The following is a 27466-nucleotide window of genomic DNA, read 5'->3' on the forward strand; positions in this document are numbered from 1 at the left end:
GACTCATGTTGTTGTAGTCCTGTAGCGCTAGGCGCACTAGTGCGGGCATTTCTTGAGGATGTTGGATTTTAGGGGGCGTGCTCTGGTTTTTACTTGAACGTTATTGAGCGCTTTAACTGTCACTCACTCGCCACGCAATAGCCGATTGGTCAGCTTGTACGACCAGCATCAGCCAAATACATTCACTGGGATTGTTGGTGTGCAGTGCTCGATGACCGTGGAATTTATGTCAAAATAAAAACAAATTTTACTGAAATGTCTCCGGTATAGGAAAAATCGTTAAACGCACTACGCCTTGTCTGTGGGTCATTTAAAACACGGCGAAAAGGATTCAATCACAAAAGAGTTGGAGGCGCAGGCACGTTAGGGGAGGTAAGCTAACTCAGTTAGCATCAACACAATTCAATGAAGCTAACTTGACTCTGTTTTTTATTTATCTTTTTTTGTATATGGTGATTTGTGAAAACCAAGGTACTACGGTATTTGAAATGTTACTTTATTTTTTGCATTTTAGAACAGCAGAAATGCCCAATGATCTGTTAGCATCCATCCATTGCATCCGTGTGTTGCGCGCCGTTTAGAGGTCTTGACTTGCAGGGATTGTGGTTGTTGAAGTACACATACTGGCTGTTTTCAGGTGCTTTATACGGCTTTTCACTATGTTGAATGAATATCAGTTAATATGCTATTTACAGACGTGATATCTACATGATTAGGATCATGTTTACATATTCTAAACAGGGTCATTTAAATGTTTACAAACAAGTTATTTGGATCATGCGACGTATTTGCTACAGTAACGTTATATTTGCTACAGAAGTGCTTCTGAAGTTTTTCTTAAATCCCAACTCAGATCAGTCATAATTTAGTCTTTAGTCTTATTTTTGAGCAGGCACAGAGCAGCTTCAGCTCGAGTCGGTTGCATAGAAGATGGATCTGACCACAATCACCCATAAGTTTGTAAACTATAGAATATTTGTTAGCACTTCTAGAGCAATTTGTTTTTATTAAGTATTTATTAACCTTTGCTAACTTTACCTGTATACCATATTATAAAAATACCATATAATCTCAGATCAATTAAATAATATTGTCATATGCAACTTTAACTAATTACTTAGTCTTAGGCATCCAAGATGTAGGCTGTCTTTGTTTCTTCAGTAGAACACAAATGAAGATTTTTAACTCAAACCATTACTTGTAGTTACATTTAGTTACGTTTCTGACCATAACGGGACTTTATAATAGAAATGTTGTGGGAGGGCATGCATTATGCAATTTGTGTAAGGATGTCTTTCAACATCACTGTTGAAACATTGTTGAGGTGTGACATGCACTGAAATTATTCCAGGTGATGTGCAGGTCTGATCCACAGTTTAAGGGGTAGTTCACCCAGAAATGTGAAAAATTGTCATCAATTAATTATTCATTCACCCTCTTGAACTACAGACTGCACCTTTTCGATGTTGATTTATGCTATGATAGTCTTTTACAACATGATTCTTAACCCTGTTTTCCTTTTCTTTCGAGGGTATGGAGGTGGATGCCAGTTTGAGCTCAGAGATGGAGTTGGATCCAGAGTTGGAGGAGGAGTTAGGGGTGTCTTTGGACGAGCTGCGCAGGTGGATCGAGGAGCAGGTGGATGGCAGCGAGGCCGTGCGGCAGAGGAAAGCTCAGCTGGAGCAGCTGCAGGACTGGGTTGAGAAGAAGGAGAAGGAGGTCGCTGATATGGACACACTTTGCTCTAATGCCTCAGAGTAAGTTTAATGTGTGTGAGAGTTTGTGCACTGAGATTAACGCAGTGTTTGCCTTCTCGACAATAAGACTGCTACTTATCAATTTTGTGGAATGCCTTGATTACAAATATAGGATGGAAATCAGCAAAACTGAAATTCCAAAAAATCAACCAAGACCCAGTGCCTCCAATTTAGTGTCCCAGTTCAAATACCTTAATATCTGATATAGCCTAGGTTTCAACAGCACTTGCCAGACTTAAGCCTATATGGAGGATCAAGAAAACTATTAAAGGCATAGTTCGCCCAAAAATGAAAATTGTCATCATTTACTCGCCCTCAAGTTGTTCCAAACCTATGGTAAAAACTATGGTAGTGAATAGTTGTTCTATCTGCTTTGTTACAAACATTCTTTAAAATATCTTATTTTGTGTTCAGCAGAAGAAAGAAACTTGTACAGGTTTGGAACAACGTTAGGGTAAGTAAATAATGACAGAACTTTCCTTTTTTGGTGAACTATCCCTTAAAGGCCCCGATATACTCACAGCAAAGTTTTTTTGTTCTTTGCTTGAGGGTTAAACAAAGTTTACAAAATAAACACAACAAAAATGATAAAACAGCAAGCATTTTTTTAAATAAATAAAGCATATGAAAAGCATATCTTAAACAATCAGACCTTAGCAACATGGATATGTTTGAACAAGCTCTAGTCACTTCACATTTATTTATATAGCACTTTATACAATAGATTGCTTAAAATCAAGCAGCTTTACCGTATTAAACATGAAAAACAGTGTCTCATTTCATTAGAAGTACAACTTAATTTTCTACTATAAAGCAGCTGTTGAAATGGATCCAAGAACTGTCTAATGGCTTGGTTCCACAGTACGATTCGGGACCATAAACCCTGATCTGGCTTGCATTTCCATCACCAACAGTACCCTTATTATAGAAGTGGTGTAACGATATATGTCATTATCTCACAAAGAAGAAAGGCTACACAGTAAACAACATTGAAAGACTACAGCAGATCTTGACCCTTTTCTCGGCATGTGACTGTTGTCACAAGAAGAAGACACTGTTTGAGCCAAGGATGCAGGCTGCAAGGAAAACCACAGCCGAAAAAGCACACGCAAGTGATGATTCTCTGTCAACCAATCAACGTTCTCCAGTGAGTCTAGCTCTACCATTTAGTACCGGACTACAGTGCTAGGTACCACAACATAAGTGTGCCAAAAAAATGGTATGGTACAGTTCGGAATTAAGGTACCATTTACAACTTATGACAGTAGAAACCGCAAAATATGTGTACTGCACTGAACCGTACCACTCAGCGGAAACGAGACATAAATGTGCATCCATTGTGGTGCTCTGATGATCCAATGCATTATGGGAAAAAAGAAAAGTATGAATTTTTCTTCTTAACCAAGTTACTTCAATCAAACAGCCAAACTGTTGTTTTTTTAAGTTTCTGAAGAAATATCCAATACTTACTGCAATATACAAATTCTCCCCAGAAACATTGGCAAAAATTAAGTGTGATAAATAACTTCAGCAACTGTACAAAACACAGCACAAGTTTAGCAAGTTTCCGCTCCATCTAATGTTTTAGATCTCAGTTTGAGTGAAATCCAGAATTTGTAAGAAATGCATGAATCTGTGTTTTTGCAGGTCTGTGGTTCAGTGTGAAGCTCTGGTGAAGGACGTGTACAGTAAGATGGGTCTAGTGTATCGTGAGAGCAGCTCGGAGGATGAGGGTGTAGGTGGGGCAAGCACTTCTGAGGTCATTGAGATTGACGATGATGATGACGATGATGTCATTGCTGTGGGATGTGGTAAGTTAGATGTTATTTATTTAAAAAAAATATAGATGTAAAAATTGTACAGTAACAAGTTTGTTTTGCTCCACAGTGGTTCCTCCCAAGAAGGTTATAACTCCAGTTAAGGACCCAGCGGTAAGACAGATGTGTCATTTATATAACTTGACAAACTGCTCACACTTACAAAGGTGCCGTCACATTTATCATTTTTCATTGAATTTTAATGGGTAATATCCAGTCATGTTCAGACTTACACATCCTCCAGAAGCTTGCGTTCTGCGAGTGAGTGACGCCTCGTGGTTCCATCCCAAAGAGGCATGAAATCACTCACAGACATTTTCCTGGACCGTTCCCACCTGGTGGAACGACCTGCCGATCTCAATTCGTGCTGCCAAATCTGTAGCCATTTTAAAAAAACATCTTAAGACACATCTCTTCCAATTGCACCTGACCAATAAAGAATAGCACTTAACTATCCATTAATTTTTGTTTGTTTGTCCAAAAAAAAAAAAAAAAAAACTGTTTACTGTGCTAATTAACTGAGACTTCTTACAGCTCTTACAGGTTGTTGGCCTTGTTTGTTTCATTGCTTCTATTGCTCTCTCCTTTTTTGTAAGTCGCTTTGGATAAAAGCGTCAGCTAAATGATTAAATGTAAATGTCAATAGAAATAAAAAATGTTGTGTGTGGCCATAGATTGTGCGCAAATTCGCCCTGTTGACCAACAGAAAGCTGCTTGGTTTGAAAGTGGCTTGAGCTGTGCTTTATACATTGCTACGCTATTAACACTGGACAAAAATTTTGCTGGAATTGTGACCCACACCTTTATGCTATAGTAGCCTACTTCAAAAAGTTATTTGTCAGGTGTTTTAGTTAATGTTTCCTTTCCTGGATTTACAGTTAAAGGAGGCCTCAGCTGCCATTCAAAGAACATCACAGCAGGTGCAGAACCTGGCCCAGACAGTCAACAGAACAGCCCCATCGGGTATCACCACATCTGCTAAAGCCCCCTCCACACAAACCCATGGTGCTCTGGCTGTTCCAGCAGTGTTTATGTCCTCAGGCCCAAGGAACGCACCCACTCAACCAAACCCTAATATAAAACAGGATAACATCAAGCTCGACATGACACTTTTGGGTAAAAAGCGAACGAAGACGTGGCATCGTGGAACACTTGTTGCCATCAAACAAGTGGGTAAGTGTATGCGGTTTATTGAATTATTGAATAATACCTTTCTTTACATGTCACGACTGCTATCTGTGTTTTCAAAAGGCTAAAATTTAATTTTGAAATCAATTATTCACAGGAAACAATTTTAAGTACAAGGTGAAGTTTGAGAATAAAGGGAAAAGTCTTCTCTCTGGTAACCATGTGGCATTTGACTACCACCCAACACTGGAAAGGCTGTTTGTTGGTGCCCGTGTTGTTGCCAGGTATAAGGATGGCAATCAGGTCTGGCTTTATGCTGGCGTAGTTGCTGAGATGCCCAACAGCAAGAACCGTATGAGGTAAGATGAACAGAAGATCTTGGGGTCAAACTATTGTGGTCAAAACTATTATATTGACTGAATGCTGTTACAGGTTCCTGATCTTTTTTGATGACGGTTATGCCTCATACGTGGGCCTGCCTGAGCTCTACCCTATCTGCAGACCATGTAAGAAACAGTTTTAGTCTTTTTGAATTCATGCCATTTCTGTTTTTGCCTTCTCTTTAAAGGTGCACTATGTAGTATTTTTGCAGTAAAATATCCAAAAACCACTAGGCCGGTGTTATATATTTTGTTCAGTTGAGTACCTACAATATCCCAAATGTTTCCAACTATTTGTAAATTGTGAGAAAATTGCTATTTTAACTAAGGACTGGGATGTTTCAGCATTGCATTTGAAGGAATCGCCTGTCAATTGCGTCATATCTGCGCTACCCTTGGTTTCGGGTTTTACTTGGCAGGAGCGCTTTACTCTCAGCAGTGTGAACACGTGAACGGACGGAGTAACGTCATGACATCATTTTCAACACGCTTAAATGTATCTAATATGATAAACAGAGCTGCATCACCTCATAATCATAACCGGAAGAGCGGATCAGTGCAGGCGCCCGGCGAATGTGTCCCGTCCCGTCATAATAAAAGTCCCGGTATTTGCGAGGCGGGTATTTGTTTAACAATCGCTCCAGCAGCCGTGCTCAGCTTCACAACACTCGGTCCTGCTCTGCTTTACACTACAGTAACGTTCATAACTGCATGCATGAACATGATTTCTGCCCGAGTCCTATTTTCCACCGGCTGTGAGGTGAAGACCACATGTCCCAAGATACTGCGGTCAAACTTTGCGTCATCAAACTACGCATTTGTTTTGAATAGGCGCCCTCCAGTGGACGGAAAGTTGCATAGTGCACCTTTAATGTCAAACACGTGTTATGCTAACGTTAACTAATTGTATTTAATTTAAGGACAAATCAAATAAATAACTTAATAATAAATAATAGATTAAATATGAAATAACTCAAAGGGTTATTAATTACTTACCCTCATGTCGTTCAAAACCTGTAAGACCTCCTTTCATCGTCAAACACATATGAAGATATTTTTGTTGAAATCCAATTGTACTGTCCTCAACATAGTTTGTTTTAACAGTCAGATAAACTCCCTTCCCTCACACGACTCTGAAGACAACATGTTTGTTTGCCCACAGGTTTAATGATCTTGGGTATGGAGTGAAACTACAAATAAAACAAATAAACATACTTCAATAATATCATCCAGAAATGAACAATTACAGCATTTCAACATCCGCATTAATCTAGTATTCTGTAATGCTTGCAAATAAACATAACATTTTATAATGAAAATAATGATTACAGTATGACGCTAATGACCTATATGGAAAATTGTTAGCAACATCTTTTTTCACATTTATATGCAAGTATAATGAACATCAACGTAAATCAATAAATACTTACAAGCGATGCTGTTGCAAAGTAAAAGATTACAGTAATATTTGGCGATTAAGGAGAGCCATCTTTACCGCTGCCCACATGGAGCACTCACTAGTTCCTGATTCACGTAAAAACAGGAAATCACAGAATTCAAGTAACTTCAAACTCGCCACTAGGTGGAGCTCTAAACCCTAAATATAAATGAATAAGAGAAGTAAAGCCATGAACAACATTAAAGAATTAGAGACATTCAACAAAATATAAAATCGTATTTAGCAGACTTGTTCCAGCACACTCCCCGTCTGGCGTGGACAACATGCCACTATCCAAAAGTCATTTGGCTCTAACCAAGTTTCTCCGGAGCGAGGAGAAGGATTATCTTAGTGATAGGCCGTATGAAGACCTTTGGTCCTTCCTTTTTAAAGACCTTGACTTCTACTTTACGGACTTTATTGTCCTTGCTCGGGAAGACTTGAGTAACAAGTCCCATAGGCCATTCATTCCTTTTTTGCTGTTCATCCTTCAAGAGCACAATGCTTCCTAGTTCAAGGTCAGGCTTACTAGAGGGCCACTTCCTTTTTGGTTGCAAAAGAGTTAGGTATTGCTTTTTCCATTTATCCCAGAAAGTTTGTGCCAAGTGTTGTACCCGACGCCACTGCCTGTTATGAAGGTCTTTGACCCAATCACCAGCTGGGGCAGGAGCAATCGTGACCTTTTGAGTTAGGAGTGCATTGGGTGTGAGTATGAATGGATCATCTGGGTCAGTTGACACTGGGACAAGAGGTCGAGCATTGATTATAGCAGCAACTTCTGCCATTAGAGTGGAGAGTGTCTCATGTGTTAGTGTTGAAGGTCCAAGCTGTTGGAACATTGCATCTAATATCCTTCTAGCAAGTCCAATCATCCTCTCCCAGGACCCACCCATATGAGACGCATGAGGCGGGTTAAACTGCCAGATACAGCCCTGGTCCACAAGAAATTTTGTTACAGAGGTATTGTCAACATTAGAGGAAATGTTAAGCTCCTTACAAGCACCTACAAAATTTGTTCCTCTGTCCGAGCGAATGAACTTCACAGGCCCTCGAATAGCAAGAAAACGCCGCAGGGCATTAATGAAGCTAGATGTATCTAAAGACTCAATTAGCTCAATATGCACAGCTCTCACACTCATGCAGGTGAATATTACTGCCCACCTTTTGCTTTGCGCATGACCACCTCTGGTACGTCGTGCCGCCACATTCCATGGGCCGAAAACATCTAGTCCCACATTTGTAAATGGAGGGTCAGTGGATACACGATCTGCTGGAAGGTCAGACATTTTTTGAGTCTGTGGTTCTCTTCTAAGTCTTCGGCATGTAACACACTCATGAATGACACTGCAAACGCGCCTCTTTCCACCAACTATCCAATAGCCAGCAGCACGTACCGCACCTTCTGTGTAATGTCGTCCCTGGTGTTGCACTTTCTCATGATGATATTTAACTAAAAGTGTTGCAATGTGATGTTTCCCAGGGATGATGAGGGGCCTTTTCACATCAAGCTCAATCTGTGCTTCTGTCAATCGTCCTCCTACTCTTAGCAGGCCGTCTGCATCTATGAATGGGTCTAAGGATTTAAGCGGGCTTTTCCTGGAGAGCTTATCCCCGGTTTCCAAGCTCTTGTACTCTTGGTCATATGTTTCCTGTTGAACTGCTTTGATGATAATTTTTTCTGCACATAAGAGTTCTTCAACTGTTGGAGCATTCGAACAGTAATGCCAGCCCTTGCAACTAGATGTTTCTGTTGTAGAACCTTTATGGAATTGACGAGAAATATGAAGAAGACGTGCAATGGCATGAGTGATAGACTTCCAAGTGGAAAATCTGGAGAAGCGTTGAGCTCCAAGACTTTTACTCATCATTGTAGTCTTTAATGTGGAGACTTGAGGACGTACCTCAGCATCTAAAGAAGGATTCACAAGCTCATGTGTGTTCTCTTCAGGTAGAGTCTGGGGGTTGTTTATCAGAAACTTTGTTCCTTGAAGCCAATTGGTGTCTTGGAGATGAGCAGCAGCGACAGATCTTGTCGCAATGTCTGCTGGGTTCTCATCAGTGCGCACATATCTCCACTGATTTGGATGTGAAGACTTGCGAATCCGGAGGACTCGATTGCTTACATATACATAGAAGCGCCGCGTCTCATTATATATGTAACCAAGCACAACCTTACTATCCGTAAAGTAAGTAGTGCCATCCAAGGGTATGTCAACTTCTGAAGTGATGAACTCTGCCAGTTCTACTGCCAGAACCGCAGCACACAACTCAAGACGGGGAATTGTTTGCTCAGGACTGAGTTTTGCTTTACCCATGATGAAGCCGACATGGTTGATTCCAAATGAATCTGTCAATCTAAGGTAGGCCACTGCAGCTATTGCTTTTGTTGATGCATCAGAGAAGACAAATAACTCCCTTCGTGTAGCTATAGAAGGTGATATGTTCGTGTAGCATCTTGGAATGTGGAGCTTACTTAAATCCTTAAGTGAAAGTCGCCACATGTCCCACTTTTCCTCCATTTCCTTGGGAAGAGGGGAATCCCAGTCATCATTCTGGCTATTAAGTTCTCTCATGATTAATTTGCCCTGGATAGTAACTGGAGCAACAAAGCCAAGGGGGTCAAAGATGCTATTAATGGTGGATAGGACACCTCGACGAGTAAAGGGTTTTGCTTCAGTAGCTATTTCGAAAGTAAAGGTGTCAGATTTCAGATTCCAATTCAATCCCAGACTGCGCTGCATAGGAAGCATGTCAGATCCAAGATCCAAATCCTTGAGATCACTAGCATGATCTTGAGGTGGGAAGGCCTTTAGAACCTCTTTGCTGTTTGAAGCTATCTTGTGAAGCCGTAAGTTGGAACCAGCAAGAGTCCTCTGTGTGTTTTTTAGCAGGTCCACTGCCGCCTTGACTGTAGGAAGAGACTTCAAACCATCGTCGACATAGAAATCACGGTTCACAAAGTTTCTCACCTCAGGGTCACCATCTTTGACAGACTGCCGGAGACAATAGGTGGCTACAGCAGGAGATGGACTGTTGCCAAAAACATGGACCCGCATGCGGTACTCAATGATGTCTTCAGATGGGTCATTATTACGGAACCACAGGAACCTTAGGAAATTGCGATCATCTTCTCTCACTAAGAAACAGTAGAACATTTGTTCAATGTCAGCCGTTATGGCCACTGCTTCCTTACGAAATCGTAAAAGCACCCCAAGAAGGGTGTTGTTCAGGTCTGGTCCAGATAAAAGAACATCATTCAGCGAGACATCCTCATGACGGGCACTGGAATCAAAGACAACTCTTATATTACCAGGTTTTTTAGGGTGATATACCCCAAAGAGAGGCAAATACCAGCACTCTTCCCCTTCCATGAGAGGGGGAGCTTCTTCAGCATGTCTGTTACTGAAAACTTTGCCCATAAAGGTAAAGAAGTGCTGTTTCATTTCTGGATTTCTCTCTAGATTACGTCTCAAGGCTGACAACCTTTTCATGGCTTGACATCTGTTGTTAGGGAGTCTGCACCTTGGAGCTTTGAAAGGTAATGGTGCTACCCAGCTGTTGTTTTCATCTTTTTCCAGCTCTTGTTCCATAATGTCAAGGAACGACAGGTCATTGATGGATGGGGCCACTTTGTTGTCATCACAGGTAACCTTAAACACTTCTTGACCAAACTGATCTCCTTTGTGATTGTAAACAAGTTGCTCCACAGAACACATACCATTGTAATGTCGACAATCGTTACTGTTTCTCTCTTTCACATGAAAAACATTTGGACAGGGATCAAAGATGGATGGGCGTTGTTCTTTTGTGTTGGTGAAGAATGTACTCACTGTGGTAGACTTGTGAATGCCGTTCAGACAAACATTGCCAACTATCACCCATCCTAGGTCAAGTTTCTGTGCATAAGGAGCATCGTGAGGACCGTTTACCTGTCTGCGAACCTTATGTACTCTGATAATGTCACGACCCAGAAGAATCATGATAGGAGCATCTGGGTCTAACTCTGGTATGAATGGAGCTATAGGCTTTAAGTGAGAGTGATAGAGAGCAGCACTTGGTGTGGGAATCTCTGCCCTATTGTCCGGAATGTTGTTACACTCTAGCAAACATGGTAGGGATAGGATTACCTTTCCATCTACAGACTCGATTTGGTAGCCGGATGCTTTTCGACCAACCGTCTCTGTCACTCCAGAACAAGTTCTAAGGGTATACGGAGAAGCTGAGCCATTTTCTTTGAAGGCATCAAAGAATTCAGAGCGAGCTAATGACCTATTGCTCTGCTCATCAAGGATCACATAGACTTTCAGCGCTTTCTCAGGCTCACTTTTGGGATAGACTTTCACCAAGCTGATTTTTGAACATGACTTATTACTAAGGTCACCTCTGCAAACTTCAGTACAATGAGCTTCCACTTCTGTTGGTTGTGTGGAAACTTCCTCCCCGCCATGCTGTGATGAGGAGGTTGTTTCTTGAGCTTTTGGAGCTGGGCCTGGGTGTAGTGCAGAAATGTGTTTCTCACTTCCACATTCAGAACATTTGGTCACAAATCTGCAGTTCTTGGCAATGTGAGTTGTGGCTAAGCAACACTTGAAACAGATTCTTTTTTCTTTCAAAAAAGCAAAACGTTCCTCCAAAGGCTTCTCACGGAAGGAACGACATTTCCTTAGCAAGTGAGGTCTTTTGTGAATAGGACAAAGTCTCTCAGCATCCTCAGTTTTCTGTTCATCTTTTCCGGTGTCAAAATTAAGAGGGGAAGATACATTTATCTTGTTTACTGAGACTTCTCCTGATTTGCCTGGCCTCCAACTGATCTTGTCTGCTTTGTGCAGTGAGTCTGTTTGATTTGAAAAATTGAACCCAGGGTCATTCCTTATTCTAGCTTGCTGACTTATAAAGTCAACCAAGACCTCAAAGGGGGGAAATGATACACCATACCTCTCCTTGTATCCAGATCCATGTGACAGCCACTTTTCTTGTAGATTAAATGGCAGCTTCTGAACTATGGGATTGATGCCCCTAGCTGTGTCCAGGTATGACAGTCCTGGAAGGTATCCATCAGCTTTAGCTGACTCCATTTCCATAAGAAGATCACTCAATTCATGAAGCTTTGTATAATCTCTGCTTGAAATTCTTGGAAAATTTTCAACACGCTTGAAAAGAGCTCTTTCGATGACCTCTGGAGCACCATAACACTCTTCCAATCTAGTCCATATCATGTCAAGACCCTTCAATGGCTGATTAATGTGTACTGACCTCATGCGTTTAGCGTGTTCAGCTGATTCTTTTCCCAACCATTTGACTAACAAGTCCATTTCTTCACTAGGTGTCAAGTTCAAACCACTTACTGCATTTTGAAAGGACCGTTGCCAGGCTCTGAAGCTTTCTGGTTGATCATTGAACTGTATTAATCCAGTGTTAACAAGTTCACGGCGAGCAAAATATCTGACAAAATCTGAAATGTCTGTCTTGTTTTGTTGGGAAGGTTGAGGTGTTGGACTTGCCATTGTGAGAGGCAGTTTGTTGCTCTGGGTGAAGCGTGTGTGCCTTCTGCGCTGGTTATCATCCACCGTGTTACCAGAAGGATGATACGTGCCTGTTGTGAATTGTGATGGTTGAGCAGAATCTTTCTTTGGTGTCATGTGATCAAATTCAGCGTCGTCTGGGCAACTCTCTGCCTTGAAACGTGTAGCCGAAACAGAATTTCTTACTGGTAACTCTGTGCGAGGCTGTAGGGTCTCGTCTGGAGGGAGTGGCTCTGTTTTTGATGCTGATTCTGTAACTGCATGTAGATTAATCTGCTCAACATATTCACATGTCCGTTGCATAACATCAACAGGATCTGTTTCCAGTGGAGGATCATGTTTACTCTGGACACTGGTGTCAACAGCTGCTTCTAGAGCCTCTGCTTCGGCTACGGCTGCAGCAGTTTCTCTCTCTAACACCATTTTATCCATTTTTGCCTCCAATTTGGCTTTCTCCACTTTTATTCTTTCCTCCTCATCTGCATACAGTAAACGTGCCTTGGCTGCTTCAGCTTTTGCTCTTGCTATAGCAGCTGCAGCATTTGTAGAGGAGCTGCCTGATCGTGAACACGACAAATATGATCTAGTCTTGTGTGAGGGTGTGGACTCCATTGCACACCCACAATACTCAATCAATTTACTTGAATCTTCTCAAACTTCTGCTGTAACTTTCCCTGCAGCCGCTTTTTCACTGTACTGTCCTCAACATAGTTTGTTTTAACAGTCAGATAAACTCCCTTCCCTCACACGACTCTGAAGACAACATGTTTGTTTGCCCACAGGTTTAATGATCTTGGGTATGGAGTGAAACTACAAATAAAACAAATAAACATACTTCAATAATATCATCCAGAAATGAACAATTACAGCATTTCAACATCCGCATTAATCTAGTATTCTGTAATGCTTGCAAATTAACATAACATTTTATAATGAAAATAATGATTACAGTATGACGCTAATGACCTATATGGAAAATTGTTGCAACATCTTTTTTCACATTTATATGCAAGTATAATGAACATCAACGTAAATCAATAAATACTTACAAGCGATGCTGTTGCAAAGTAAAAGATTACAGTAATATTTGGCGATTAAGGAGAGCCATCTTTACCGCTGCCCACATGGAGCACTCACTAGTTCCTGATTCACGTAAAAACAGGAAATCACAGAATTCAAGTAACTTCAAACTCGCCACTAGGTGGAGCTCTAAACCCTAAATATAAATGAATAAGAGAAGTAAAGCCATGAACAACATTAAAGAATTAGAGACATTCAACAAAATATAAAATCGTATTTAGCAGACTTGTTCCAGCACACCAATGGTTTAGAAAGGCCTTCTTGACACCAATGTCCTTTCCTCTCTCAAGACCCAGAAAAGGCGCTAAAGACGTCAATACAAAGCCCATCTCACAGTGGCTCTACAATATTTTCATGAAGTGACAAGTTTTTTGTGTGCAAAAAAAACAACTGAATAACAACTTGGATGATGGGCAGATTTCAAAACAAAGTTTCAAACTGTTATAAATCAGCGTATTGATTCATGATTCGGATCACATGTCAAACTGCTGAAATCACGTGACATTGGCGATCCGATTCATGAATCGATACTCTGATTCATAACGGTTCAAAGCTTTATTTTGAAATCAAAAACTAGTCTCGATGCTTCATAAAATCGGTGTAGAGCCACTGTAGTGAGATGGACTTTTTACCGACGTCCTTAGTGCCTTTTATGAGAGGAAATGACATTGGTATCAATGAAGGTCTTTCTGAGCCATCGGATTTCAACACAAATATCTTCATTTGTGTTCTGAAGATGAACGAAGGTCTTAAGGGTGTCGAACGACATGAAGGTAAGTAATTAATGACAGAATTTTAATTTTTGGGTGATTTATTTGTAGAGATAATAATAATTGCATTAAATAATTTGTTATAATGGATCCTTCTCTATTTCTTTCTCTCTCAACCTGTATTCAGTGAAAAAGACATGGGAGGATATTGAGGATGCGTCATGCAAAGATTTCATTGAGGAGTATATCACTTCATATCCCAACCGGCCCATGGTGTTGCTGAAGCCAGGGCAAATTATAAAGACGGAATGGGAGGGGACATGGTGGAAAAGCCGTGTGGAAGAAGTGGATGGCAGCCTTGTCAAAATGCTTTTCCTGGTCAGTTTGGCACAACATACAGCTAGAAGTATTATAGTTTATATATAAAAAACATACATTTGCTGCTAGACCTCTTTGTCTTTTAACAATCATGTTCATGTGCAGAGTTGCTTAGTGGCATTTGAACATGAAAAATATTGTTTTCAATATTGCAGGATGATAAGCGGAGTGAGTGGATTTATCGTGGCTCTACACGACTAGAACCCATGTTTAATTTGAAAATGAACACAGCTAACAGTCAAGAGAAGAAAATTGCTGGTCAACAAAGACAGCGGCCTAATATGGGTAACTGATTGCTTTTTGTTTGTTTACATGTGTTCGTCTTTTACATGTGAAGCTCAACAGCCTTTTTAAGGAAGTCCTTTGGGCCTGTTCATGTCAAGAGCAATAATTAAAAATGATAACAATACCAAATCCTCCTGTTTATTATAAGCATGCACTTATTTATTATGCTGTTTATTATAAGCACTTGAAAACTTTAAAGCAGGATGGATTCCAATTATTTGGAATAATCTTTAGGAAAGAAATCATTCTGAAAGTGATTCCAACAATATTGTTAATCTGTGTCATTAGTTGTGGCAAGGACTATGCTGTTCTTTTAAATTTAGAATGATTTTTAAAGCTATATGTTTCATTATAGTTATCGTCTTTGGTCTGAACAGGCCTTTAGTGTTTCTTTTTATGCTTCCATTTTGATCTTGTTGAAATTTTATGCACAAACTGTTCTTATTACAGCTGGTATTTTTAGTATTTACTGGTCTAACCCTTCTCTGCACTCATTTTCCAGTTTGTATCTTACTAAAACGGTGTTTGTGTTTTTTAGGAGCATTGAGGACAAAGGGCCCTGTAGTGCAGTACACTAGTGACAACAGTACTTCTGGTGCCAGTCGGCCTATAGTCCCGCAGCTCCCACCACCTCGGCCACTGCCTGCCGGACCCCCGCAGCCTCCCGGACCCCCACAGCCTTCCCGCACAGAGTGATTGCATTAAGAGCTTCTATTTCCTAATTCTGCGTTTGATGATCCAGGTCAAGTGTTAAACCATCTTTATCTTTTTATCTTCCATTCCAGAAGTCCCAGTTTAAAGAGTCAAATGGCTAAGAAGAGCACTGGTCCAGTTGTACTGCAGCCTCGTCAGGTTGTGACCTCTGACCTCCAGCCCAAAACACTAATCGGCACTGTTCAGCAAAACAATACCTCCAGGTTAGTGTGATAACCCAGGTACTGGGTACTTGTCACTACAGTTATCTGTATATATACTAAACACTGTGTATGCCACATTTTCTTTTTTGCAATCCAGTTTTGTAATCCAATCAAATTTAGAGGTATTCAGTAATGCATGTCTTTTTTACAGAGTGATTAAATTTAAGTAAATTAGGTAAGCACGATGTACTAACATCTTGTTTTCTTACTTGCAGGCTCTTTCTTCTGCAGCCTGGACCTGTGCATACGTTTACGCCAATCACAACAACGGCCCATAATTTGCAGACAACTGTGTCGACCTACTCAAGTGAGCGTATTCCTCAGGAGCCGTCGTATCAGGCCCCAAATGACCGACTCTTCTACCTTACACACAACTGCACTCCAGACTGTCTAAAGCGTATCCGCCCCACACGTCACAACCTGCACAGAGGACGCAACCCACTTCTCACACCATTGCTCTATGAATTCCGGCGCATGACAGGTCGAAGACGGCTTAATCGCAAGGTTTGTATGTCTTAAGTTGTGGTCACTTTTACTATTGTTTGACGAAATTCAGTAATTTCAACAGAAATCTGCGCAATTGGGAATTTTGAGTAAGGATAAGAATAATATTTCTTAGGGCTGCACGATAATGGTTAAACTGATAATCATGATTATTTTGCTCAAAATCATAGTTACGATTATTAATCACGATTATTCTGTCAAAAAGGGTATTGTAGTTATGGCCATTTTGCATGTTCTTTACCAACCTACACTTCACCCTAAAGGCCTGTAGGTGGAACACCGACTTCATTTAACCAATTATGATAACTTTGTTAGATGGTAAATCAATACAAAACACATGGTGAATGCTTTGTAATCTGTATTCACATTGGATTTTTAAAGCAACACAATTCGTTTGCAAATGAGACAAACCACAGATTCAGATTGCCCAGCAAATTCTTAAAGAAAAGAACGATGATATAAAAAAATGGTCTCTGGCTATAGGGACATTCTAAAACTAATGTGAAAAATGCTTAATGTGGTTTTCCCGCTGGGAACCACCGGAGAAATCCTTTATCCATGAGCCATGTTTGCGCTTTAACGTTGTCTGAAATGACTCCAAAAGTGATTCCTGCCTGCCTGCTTGTCAGCTAGCTGGCTGAAAACTATGGAATGGATTTCCTGAACGGAGGCGCGGCTCAATGAGACAGAGTTATGAGACAAGCCCCCTGTTTAGGAAATCCATTCTACAGTTTGCATCTAGCTAGCACGATAGCATTGAGCAGTACTGTGGCTAGCCATACACCGCAGAGCAAGACGATGTTTGCAAAACCATAATTCAAAGAGGTGGAAGCTCCCTCGCGTCATACACACCGAACACAATCAAACATTCAAAAAAGCTAATAATTTTAGACAAGACTAGGGTACATGATATTAACAATCGCCATCTGCGGGTTTATGTCGGCTGTGGCGAGTGTAACACTCACACTAGCCACTTTGAACTTATGGTCTTCTCAAAATCCATTTGTTATATTCGTGTTGCGCTTCACAAGTGTTTCTATTGAGTTTATGAATATAATAATCATAGGCGTTCAGATTTACTGGGGTTTTGTTCAGAGCGCACGCAGCTCTCTTACTGAAATATACACTCAAAGCAGAGATGGTTGTGTGATGTACTAGGCAGGAGATTCATTCATCCTACGGTGATTGACAATTTTTGTTCTATTTCAGCCCCGAAAATAATTTCAAACAAACGCAGCAGAACTATAGCGCATCTGATATGACTGGCATAAAGTCTGCTTGACGTTCGTAAATTTAGGGTATTTGTTTCTAACTTCAATAGCATTTGAAGAGAATAACTTGGTCTTAAAACTGACTGTAACGTGTTTAATCTAGGTGTCAGGTATGATGCACACCTTTTGGATTTTTCATATTTAATAAAAAAAAACTGTCAAATCATGAAAATATATGCTTTATTTCACTAGGATATTGTATGGGGCTGGGCTCATACACAAACTTTGCTAGATTCAAATGCGTCAGTTGATAGAACTTGAGAATATATTTACAGACATAATATTAGAGATTATACAGTATATTCGAGATATGATAGAGATGTATGCATTATGCGTTGCCATTGACAACGGTGATTTATAAGGAAGGAAATCCCACAGAATCTAGCTTAAAGTGCTTAGAGCTGCCTTATTTATTTGTTGTTTGTTGATTTTCAAATATAAAACTTGTTTAAATGTTTGAAGTGTGTGCATCTGTTCTTTTTGAACACTTTCATCTTATTTGAACAAAACCGTGATAATATTCGATAACCGTGATCATTTAGGTCACTATAATCGTGATGTGAAATTTCCATACCATTTCATCCCTAATACATACATATCATACTTGCCTGTTGAGAGGAGTTTATTTCAGAATCATATAAAATCAACAATAATGATAATAATACTATTAAAGCAAACACAGCTCTGGTATCCGAATAGTATCGGTATCAGCCGATATCCAAATTCAGGTATCAGGATTGGATCGGAAGTGAAAAAATGTGGATCGGTGCATCCCTATCATTAACTAGTGATATTAAAAGATCAAATTCTGCACAAGCCAATTTTTCTGTATAGTATGCTTTATTATTATAATTAGTATGATGTTTAACTAGGTTTGGTCTCGTAAGGTGGAGATCCATATGTGCATTTGTTGAAATTAATCGCTGAAGGTTTGATCATGGAAGACTTAGTCTCACAAATAGTGCAAGTGGCTTGTGAAGAAACAAAGACTGGCTGTGACACTTTAACTGAAGCAGGATTTCGCTGTGGAGATCGCTAAACTCCAGCGCATGTGTTTGTTTTCAGATCATCAGCACTTCTTTCACATTTAGAGGGAGCTCTTGCTCAGGCTTGCCAGATTGCACAGATTAAGTAAAACAGAAGAAAGTATATCCTTTTAAGGGAAAAGCTCTATTTGGGGTATTTAAGCTCTTCGCATCTGGTAACCACAAGCATGACTGCGAGTGGAGGCTCATTACTAACGCAAACCCCAAAGAAAAAACACGTTTAAATGATAAATAACGAATGGGCCAATATCCTTTTATTATAATATCCTTAGATTATTTGAAATCCATCGGAAGAGGCGGATATCATTATCACGATTAAAATAAGATTAATCGTGCTGCCCTAATATTCCTTCACCAAATCAAAGCTGCTTCATTTGAAAATGACATCTGTGTGAACTCATGCATCACTATCTTTAGACAATAGACTGAGTTTTTTTTGCTGGTCAACCAAACAGTGTTTTTCCATGTTTGTTGCAAAAATCTAGAGAATAATGATCAATACTCATTTTTATTAACCATCTACCTTTCTTGCTCAGATGTCGTTCCATGTCATCTACAAGTCCCCATGTGGCTTGAGTCTGAGGAATATGTCAGAGATCCAGCGCTACCTCTTCCAGACGCACTGTGACTTTATCTTCTTGGAGATGTTCTGTCTGGACCCCTATGTGTTGGTTGACCGACGATTCCAACCGCAGAGGCCGTTCTACTTCATCCGGGATATCACAAGCGGCCGCGAAGACATTCCCCTGTCCTGTGTGAATGAGATCGACAACACGCCTCCACCCAATGTGGCCTACAGTAAAGAGAGGATCCCAGAAGATGGAGTGTATATTAACACCAGCTCAGACTTCCTGGTGGGCTGTGACTGCACTGATGGCTGCAGAGACAAGTTAGTATCATTGATTAACTTTCAACAAAAGTAGTACAAATATTCATGATGAAGAACAAAGCCTCTTTAAAATAGTTCGACCTTCAGTTAAAACAATATACTTTTCTCTGGTGATGTAGGCTGGACTTTTCTAATAATTTAACCTTAAATGCAACATTAGGGGTGGGTTGCACCAACAAGGATTAACTTTAAATCTAGATTAAATCAAGGTTTATTTTATAATTCTGTTGCACCAAACTTTAAACTTTGTTTAAAAATAAGCAGGCTTAAATTTAAACCATGACTTTAATCCTGGATTTATTTTCATAATAAACCTGGATTAACTATAATCTTGTTGCTCCATAACTTTAATCTCAGATTCAAATTTCAGTTAGGGATTAAATTTAAACTTGCTACTGTAGGTCTTTATCAACCTGGGACGTCATTTACCACCCTCAAGTTACGACATCAGTCTATTTATTACAAGCAATATAACAAGAAAAATGTAATTATAAAATATGTTTTCTAATTAATTGTAAAAAAAAAAAAAAAAGTATGTGTAATAGTGTAAATATATTTATTTCTGCACAACAATAATTGTATGTTGGATGTCTTCTAGAATATTATTAATTCGTCCAATTCACTTTCATTCCTCAAGGTGCAATGTCTGATAAAAAAAATATGATGTTATGTTTCACTTATAATTATCACAGGCATAAAACAAGAATACACAAGTATCTTCAGCAAAACTTGAAACTACTGTCTACTGTACACAATCAAATATGTCACTTGATAGTGGATCTTGCAAAGAAACTCAGAGATCAAAATATTTATTTTGAAGATGTTGAAAATGGTTGCTTTGAGAATATGGTTGAGATTGCAAATATGAGCCAGATGCTTAATGTACTGGGGAAATTATCTCTGACGTTGACATTGAGGATGGTGAAAAGCATCGTTTCATATTGAACCCTTCCAAAATCCCAAAGGTAACAAATTATGCTATATTTTATTCTTTAGTAATTGTTATTAAATTATCAGGAGAGTTACTATTGCAGCCGTTAGAGATCCATCTGTGATAAATATCCAGGTTGCTGTAGACCCCCGATATGTTATAATGATTGGCGAATAATTATTGTATTTAAGGGTTAAACCATTTAAATCCTACCCCTTTCCTACAATTGACTGCCATCTTAGATTTAGCCAATATACCTCATTTCCAATCAACAACAAATAGATAGAACCAAGTCCTCGAGACCTGAATCCTCCTCCTATATTTTTTTTATTTTTTATTTTGCGATCATCTCACTCGGAGTTATATCACAGTACAGACGATACATTGCTACTTCTGGTTCATGGCCACTTTAAATAACTACTTGACTACTTAATATTTTTAAATATTTTCTCTTCTCAATCAAAGCCATGTGGTGCAACCAAATTGCAGAAAAAAACAGGAATTAATATCATGCAGACCCTCATGACTGTGTCATGGTCTATCAAAACATCAGATCATTTGATAATTACAAAGTGTCAAGTGGTGCAACTCAACAACTTTTAAATAATAAATGGTTATTTGCTTTACTAGATGGTTACACTACATTACGTTTACAGTCATATAACTGAAAAATATTTTTGAAAATGAATACAGAGTACATTTCTAAGACCTGTTTTTGTTTGTTCTGTACTTTTGCTTGTTTGTAGATCCAAGTGTTCGTGTCATCAGCTGACTCTACAGGCTACAGGATGTACTCCAGGTGGGCAGATCAACCCCAACGCTGGATACCATCACAAGAGACTGGAAGAATGTCTCCCAACAGGGTCTGTGATGCATAACCAACCCTCCATAGTGTCTCTCTCATGTTGATTTATGTTCAATTCAACTTACTGTCTTCTATCTCATTGAAGACATTAATCTCACTGACACATTAATTGTAATCTGTCTTTTTCCCTTCTCTTAATTTGTTTATATTTTTAGAATCTATGAATGTAATAAGAGGTGTCGCTGCAATGCACAGATGTGTACTAACCGTCTGGTTCAGCACGGTTTGCAGGTCCGACTGCAGCTTTTTAAGACCCAGAATAAGGGCTGGGGCATTCGTTGTCTTGATGACATTGCCAAGGGCTCATTTGTTTGTATCTATGCAGGTAAGGCACTTGGACTTTAGTTTATTCAAAAGTACATCACTCCAGTGTTTAGTCTTGCATAAGCTTTTCCCTCTTATTGTTGTACATTTAATAATTATTTCTTTCTCTTTCAGGTAAAATCCTGACAGATGACTTTGCCGACAAAGAAGGTTTGGAAATGGGCGATGAATACTTTGCCAATCTAGACCACATTGAGAGTGTGGAGAACTTTAAAGAAGGTTACGAGAGTGAGGCCCACTGTTCCGACAGCGAGGGCAGCGGGGTGGACATGAGCAGGGTTAAACTACCTGCTACCTCCCAACACGGTAAATCCACCACCAAGATGGAGGAACGTAACAGCAGCACTACTGGCAAAAGTGAGAGACCTATGCACACACCTGACTATTTTGCTTGTTCTACTATTACTACTAATATCCATGTTATTGGGTATATATATAGTAACAACACCAACCACGTCTGCCTCAGTATAGTAATTGGATGTCAAAATTATGAATCTTACTATGGCGAAGAAGAATCTCAAATTATTTGCCTCCCTAAGGTATTAAGCCATATTGATGGAAAGTCTTCATATCATCAAAAACGTCTTTTTCTAACTTCACTATGCTGAGACACCTTTGCAGTAATCACTTTTAACTCACTGGTCTCTAAGTGATTTAGTTTGAAGTCAGTTCTTCTCAAGTTCACACAGGTCTCCTAGCTTGTGTAGTTCATCACATTAACTAGGAACATAATCCATTCACACCTTTTTTATTATCTTAATTCTTTTTTATGATTCATTTTGCATTGTTTTGCTTATGTTTCTTTAAAATAAATGGCATTTGGTGTGACGTTGCATGCATTTGAATTCTATTTCATTTTAATTTAAGTCTAGCATCATAGAATTATCCTTTGTTGTTTTTTGCTTTATTTAAGCTTTAGCACAAGTTCATTGTCATAATGTATATCCATCAGGTGAATGTTATAATCTTTTCATTTGTATATAATACTCTTGTTTCTCTCCCACTTACTAGGCCAAGGCGATTCATCAGCAGAGAGCGACGATGACAAAGACGAAGACTCTAATGAGGATGACAGTGACAGCTCAGATGACACATTTGTGAAAGACACTTATTACACCACCAGCTCAGTGTGGAGGAGCTACACCACCCGCAGACAGGCCAAGGGAATGAAGGAAGGTGAGGACACGAGTCTGAGGAGAGGGCAGATACATTAAAATACTGAGACAGAAGACAGTTCACTAGAGGGCAGACTTGAGTAGAAGTTAGTACTGTCATGACAGTTGCTACTACTAATAAAATTATAATATGCAATATATTTATTAAATAATATATATATATATTTTAATGATTATTAAATTAACACATTAGTGTGTGTATGTATATATATGTATGTATCACATGTAGTATTTTTAATTTCTGTAGTGAAATATCTTGCACGTGTCTGTGTCTGTGTGTGTATTATGTTTTTGCGGTAAAATATGTCCTGAACAGTTGATAATATAATTTCATACTTTTTTTGCTGTGAAATGTCTATAATATTTATTATTGTTGTTGTTGTTGTTGTTGTTGTTGTTATTATTATTTATATTTCATATACAAATATATTTTATATATTTGTCATATTTGATTCTAAATATTATATATTATAGATATATTATATCTAAATGTATTATTCTAGTATAATATTCTACTACCGTATTTTCCGGACCATAAGTCGCACTTTTTTTTTCATAGTTTGGCTAGTCCTGCGACTGACAAGAATAAACATATAGCCGCGAGAATGCGCTCTATGCTGCTCCTGTAGCCTAATATTTACTAAAAGACAACAACTTAGAAAGACTGAACACAAACAAAATGCCCCATAAAGAAAATCTTATTCTGCAAAATACAAACAGCATGTAGTAAAATATGCAGCGGAGAACGATTCACTCAGCGTTCGTCTCGCGCGGCTGAGCCTCTCCCGGCAGAGAGTTCAAGCCTCTGTGGACTCGTTCCTTCAGCTTTGGCCATCTTGCTTACAGTCCGCAAGTAGCTTTCTTTTTCTTCTTCATCACAGTTAAAGTAACCTCTGCTTTTCGCCAATCCCTTACAAGTTTCTCACTCACTTCAAACTTTCTTTCTTCTGCTCGGGTTATGCAGTGAAGCGGGCACGAGCGAGTGCACGCGAGCGGGTGCTCGCATGTGCGCACGGCTCCCGCTCTGCCCTAATGCGACTTATAGTCCAATGCGACTTATATATGTTTTTTTCCTCGTCATGACGCATTTTTTGACTGATGCGACTTATAGTCTGGAAAATACGGTATTATTATTATTATTATATATATTATGGTGAAATGTCTTATTATTGTCAGTATTTATTATTATATAATATTTAATATGTTAAATTAAACATTTATTTTATGTATTTTATTTTTATGGTGAAATGTCTTGAAAATGTTTTAGTTGGATATTATACATATTATAAATATAAAATATAAATATATGTATTTTTTATGTTATTGTTTAAATTAATCGGCTATAGAACAAGATACTTAGACTGAAAGTTAATTTGTTTATTTCACAATAGTTCACTTTCTCATCATTCTCTGTGTTTGTTGTAGAGAGTCAGGACAGTAAGGATGGGCTAAGCCTAAGTACTTCTGCTGGTGAGGAGAGGAAGCCCCCTCCCATGCCAGAGGAGACCGGGAAGAGTAAAGTAGCATCTTGGCTGACCAGCCAGTCCCCCACTTCTGGAAATCAGAGTGTCAAGGTGGAGGGAGGCGTAAAGACGGAGAAGAAGGTAAGTACAGTTCTGCATGCATCAAGTTTCGTATTTTAACTTTCCACATGAAGTGAAAGCAAATCTCTCTCTCTCTCTCTCTCTCTCTCTCTCTCTCTCTCTCTCTCTCTCTCTCTCTCTCTCTCTCTCTCTCTCTCTCTCTCTCTCTCTCTCTCTCTCTCTCTCTCTCTCTCTCTCTCTCTCTCTCTCTGTCTCTGTCTCTGTTTCTGTCTCTGCGCCACTCTTATTATAATCTCTCTATCTGTCTTTTGTTTAGGATGTGATGACCCTTTCTGACAGTGATGATGTGCAAACTATCAGCTCAGGGTCAGATGACAACAAGGAGAGAGCGAAAAAGACCCAGGGTAAGATGGAAGAAAAGGGCAAATTGCTTGCTTCCGTAGACTTCCTTTTATCAATCAGTGTAACTGTTGCCACCCTTCAGTCAGCTGACTGAATCTGCATGTTGTTTTTTTACATCTTTATTATAAGATATCCCAAATGACCTAAATTAGAAGGTCAGATAGGCTTACATTTATCAAGTCCCTGTAACAAGCCATTACATAGAACATTGTTCAGTCTCTCTCTGTCTTTCAGCTGTGGTGAAGAGGCAGGTGGCGGTGAAGTCCACACGTGGAATTGCCTTGAAGTCCCACGGTATGATGGTGAAAACAGGGGGAGGGGGTGCAGGAGGAGGTGGGTCAGGCCCATCTCATGGACACGGAGGTGGTGGTGTTGAGGGTGGCCCTAAAAACACTCGCCTGTTCTTTGACGGGGAGGAATCCTGTTATATCATTGATGCCAAACTGGAAGGCAACCTCGGACGCTACCTCAATGTGAGTACAATTCCATATACAACCCCAGATATGAGTGACTTGTATTTGACGTGTGCATTTTATTTATTGGAATTGTAAGTCTAAGGATTCTTTACTTGATTTTTAATTTGATGATAGTTCACAACCATCATGTTTACATGCTCTCTTCTGCTGTCTTTGTCCCACAGCATAGCTGCAGCCCCAATCTGTTCGTCCAGAATGTGTTTGTGGACACTCATGATCTGCGCTTCCCCTGGGTGGCCTTCTTTGCTAGCAAGTGAGCATGACATCACAGTGTTTTTTGTGCATTTAAATTAGGAATAGTTTAATTAATATGGCATCAGATCTTTTTTATTTAAAAATGTTTTTTATTGATATAGGTTAATGTTGGATATTAATTGTGCATTTAATCTTTTTTCACATTATATTACTGTTATCATCGTCTAACTCACTTAAAGTGTAAATAACACAGTTTCTGCCAGTTCTTCATATCTCAGATTCATAAAAGACAGATTCTCTGTACGATTCTTTCAGAAAACAGCTGAGATTGTAGAGGGGTGTGGTGGGCGGAGCTAAAGAGTCCCTCCCCTTAAAGTTCATCTTTAAAAACACTAATCATTCCATCCAGAAAAACGCAATTATGCGATAGCCTGATTTAATGCATAATCAGCCACAGTCCACATATTTATGTGGGGGACGTTTTTTTCCAAATACGCCGCACTTTCGCCGCCTAAATTGCAGATTTCAGCTCGCAAAATATGCAGGACTTGCAAGATTTCATAATCCTGCATTTTCATTGCAAAAAAGTCACATGTATCATGCCATAAAGTTGAAAATTTTTGTGTTTAATTCACACGAGCAGCCATTTCCCCCATTGCCATGGGAACGTTATGAAGTGACGTAATTGTGCGTAATTCATTATAGTTTCAAAAACCTTACAGTTGTAAGTATATTAGTAGTGTGTAACTTTGTTAAAGTAAGAGATTTCACCTTGTCAGTTGGAAGCACTTAATTTAACAGATGTCTGTTTTGTTTAGCTACCTCTGTAAAACAGGAAGCGCACATTCTATTTTTTTCTATAATTTAATTATTTATTTTACTGAAGTTGTAGCATATTCCTTTTGTAAAGCTACAGAACTTGTTTGACTCATCAATGTTTTGTAAGTTTGAGCCATGTGTTTATTGAGGTCTTAAATAAAAGGAGATGAGAACTTAAATATTCCCAGCACTTTTTGTGATGTAGTGCTTGCTTACCATAGGATGTTATAAATGACTCTTTACATTAAGGTAGTAGCCTAGTGAGAACAGGGTGTTGGAATCACTTTTTTTTCCATCGTCACACCGCAAGTTTTGCAAGTTCCTGCTATTTCATCACCTAAATATCCCGCATATTCCATCGCATTTTTTAAAGAAAACGTGCTGCAAAGGATTTTCCCCTGCAATAATCACCAAAAAAAAAAAACTTTTTTTTTGGAAGGACTGTCTAATAATTTAAATGCACATGACCATGAATATCCATTTTTCACACTATACATTATAATGTTGTGATGCCTAAATTCACATTCAGCATTTCTTTCAAATGATGATTTTTAGATTCTAATTTGTGTTATCAGACATGACAGAATAATTTAGCTTGCTTTTTAGGTCTCTTACATACTATATATGGGGTTCATCATCAAAAACTATGAATGATGATGTTCTAAATCAATAAAAGTTGACATTCGTTTAGGCGAGTTCTTATGTCCAGCTCATTTTCAGATTTACAAAAAAAAGTGATTTGAGGTGTTTACATGAAGGCGTTTCATTCTGCTTAAGCTATTAGTCGTATTAGTCTGAATAATAACAGATTATTTGGCTGCATGTAAAATACATCTTCAGTTTTAATCGTTTTTTTATTAACCTGTTTTTCTACAGGCGAATCCGAGCAGGGACGGAGCTGACATGGGATTATAATTATGAAGTTGGCAGTGTTGAGGGCAAAGAGCTGCTGTGCTGCTGTGGATCTACTGAATGCAGAGGACGATTGCTGTAACGTGTGCACACACACACATGCACTAAAGGTCCCTCCTATTGTAGACGTGCAGGTAAACACGTACTTGGAGCTCCTAGAAGTTGGATTTGTCCAGTAATGTCTGTGCTACGGTTAAGAACTGAGCAGACACTGAACAAAGAGGAATTTGTTCAGAAAATTACTGAAGTAATAAAAAAATTGTATGTATGCATGTTTTCAACTGTCCTGCTTCACAGAGTTCCCGCCTTAAACCCCAAATGGGTCCGTGGCATCTATCACTATAAAGATTGTTTACACAATCTTTACTGCAAATAGCCATTTCTTTTTTTACATTCATGTCAATCTCAAGACTGTTTTGCTTAGTCAATCTTTTGCTCTTCTTTTTTATATATAAATATATATGTGTGTGTGTAGTTTTGATAATGAAGATTCAAGGTTTTTTTTCCTTTTCCTTTTTACTTATGGTTTTGTGATTGTCATTGTATGCTACTGTGTATATGTGCTTTTTGATGGTCAACAAGTGAAACAAAATTGTACTTTTGTCGCAATTTGAATTAAAGTTCTCCAAAGACCAAAAATGTCATCCTGTATTGTTATACTTGCTATTCACATGGCTATAAAGAGTACTTATTGTGAACTC

General features: G+C 39.0%; 1 protein-coding gene across 4 annotated transcripts; it reads left to right on the forward strand.

The window, feature by feature from the left end:
- Positions 1–134: 134 nt before the first annotated feature.
- Positions 135–27404, forward strand: setdb1b (SET domain bifurcated histone lysine methyltransferase 1b). 4 transcript variants are annotated; one of them, XM_067448822.1, is made up of 23 exons: positions 137–372; positions 515–637; positions 1531–1757; positions 3405–3568; positions 3645–3688; positions 4453–4747; positions 4860–5061; positions 5135–5208; positions 14020–14210; positions 14366–14495; positions 15034–15187; positions 15281–15412; positions 15628–15916; positions 18770–19122; positions 20800–20916; positions 21074–21243; positions 21357–21599; positions 22254–22418; positions 23843–24021; positions 24278–24365; positions 24598–24836; positions 25004–25092; positions 26730–27404. In XM_067448822.1, exons 3-23 carry the CDS (start codon positions 1534–1536, stop codon positions 26845–26847), a joined length of 3660 nt encoding a protein of 1219 aa, XP_067304923.1. In that variant the 5' UTR covers positions 137–372; positions 515–637; positions 1531–1533; the 3' UTR covers positions 26848–27404. The 4 variants fall into 4 exon arrangements, with proteins under 4 accessions (XP_067304925.1, XP_067304923.1, XP_067304922.1 ...); XM_067448824.1 differs by lacking the exon at positions 515–637 and having other exon boundaries at positions 135–372; positions 21357–21548; XM_067448821.1 differs by lacking the exon at positions 515–637.
- The last annotated feature ends 62 nt before the right edge of the window (positions 27405–27466 follow it).

Source organism: Pseudorasbora parva, chromosome 7, assembly GCF_024679245.1.
Source record: "Pseudorasbora parva isolate DD20220531a chromosome 7, ASM2467924v1, whole genome shotgun sequence".
NCBI classification, from domain to species: Eukaryota; Metazoa; Chordata; class Actinopteri; order Cypriniformes; family Gobionidae; genus Pseudorasbora; species Pseudorasbora parva.

Excerpts from the sequence above, each read along its gene's own strand:
- setdb1b (XM_067448822.1), top strand. The coding sequence starts at position 1,534 with ATGGAGGTGGATGCCAGTTTGAGCTCAGAGATGGAGTTGGATCCAGAG. Across the intron at positions 14,496-15,033 it reads AAGACAGCGGCCTAATATGG|GAGCATTGAGGACAAAGGGC; the intron begins GTAACTGATTGC and ends TGTGTTTTTTAG. Across the intron at positions 24,366-24,597 it reads GAGAGCGAAAAAGACCCAGG|CTGTGGTGAAGAGGCAGGTG; the intron begins GTAAGATGGAAG and ends TCTGTCTTTCAG.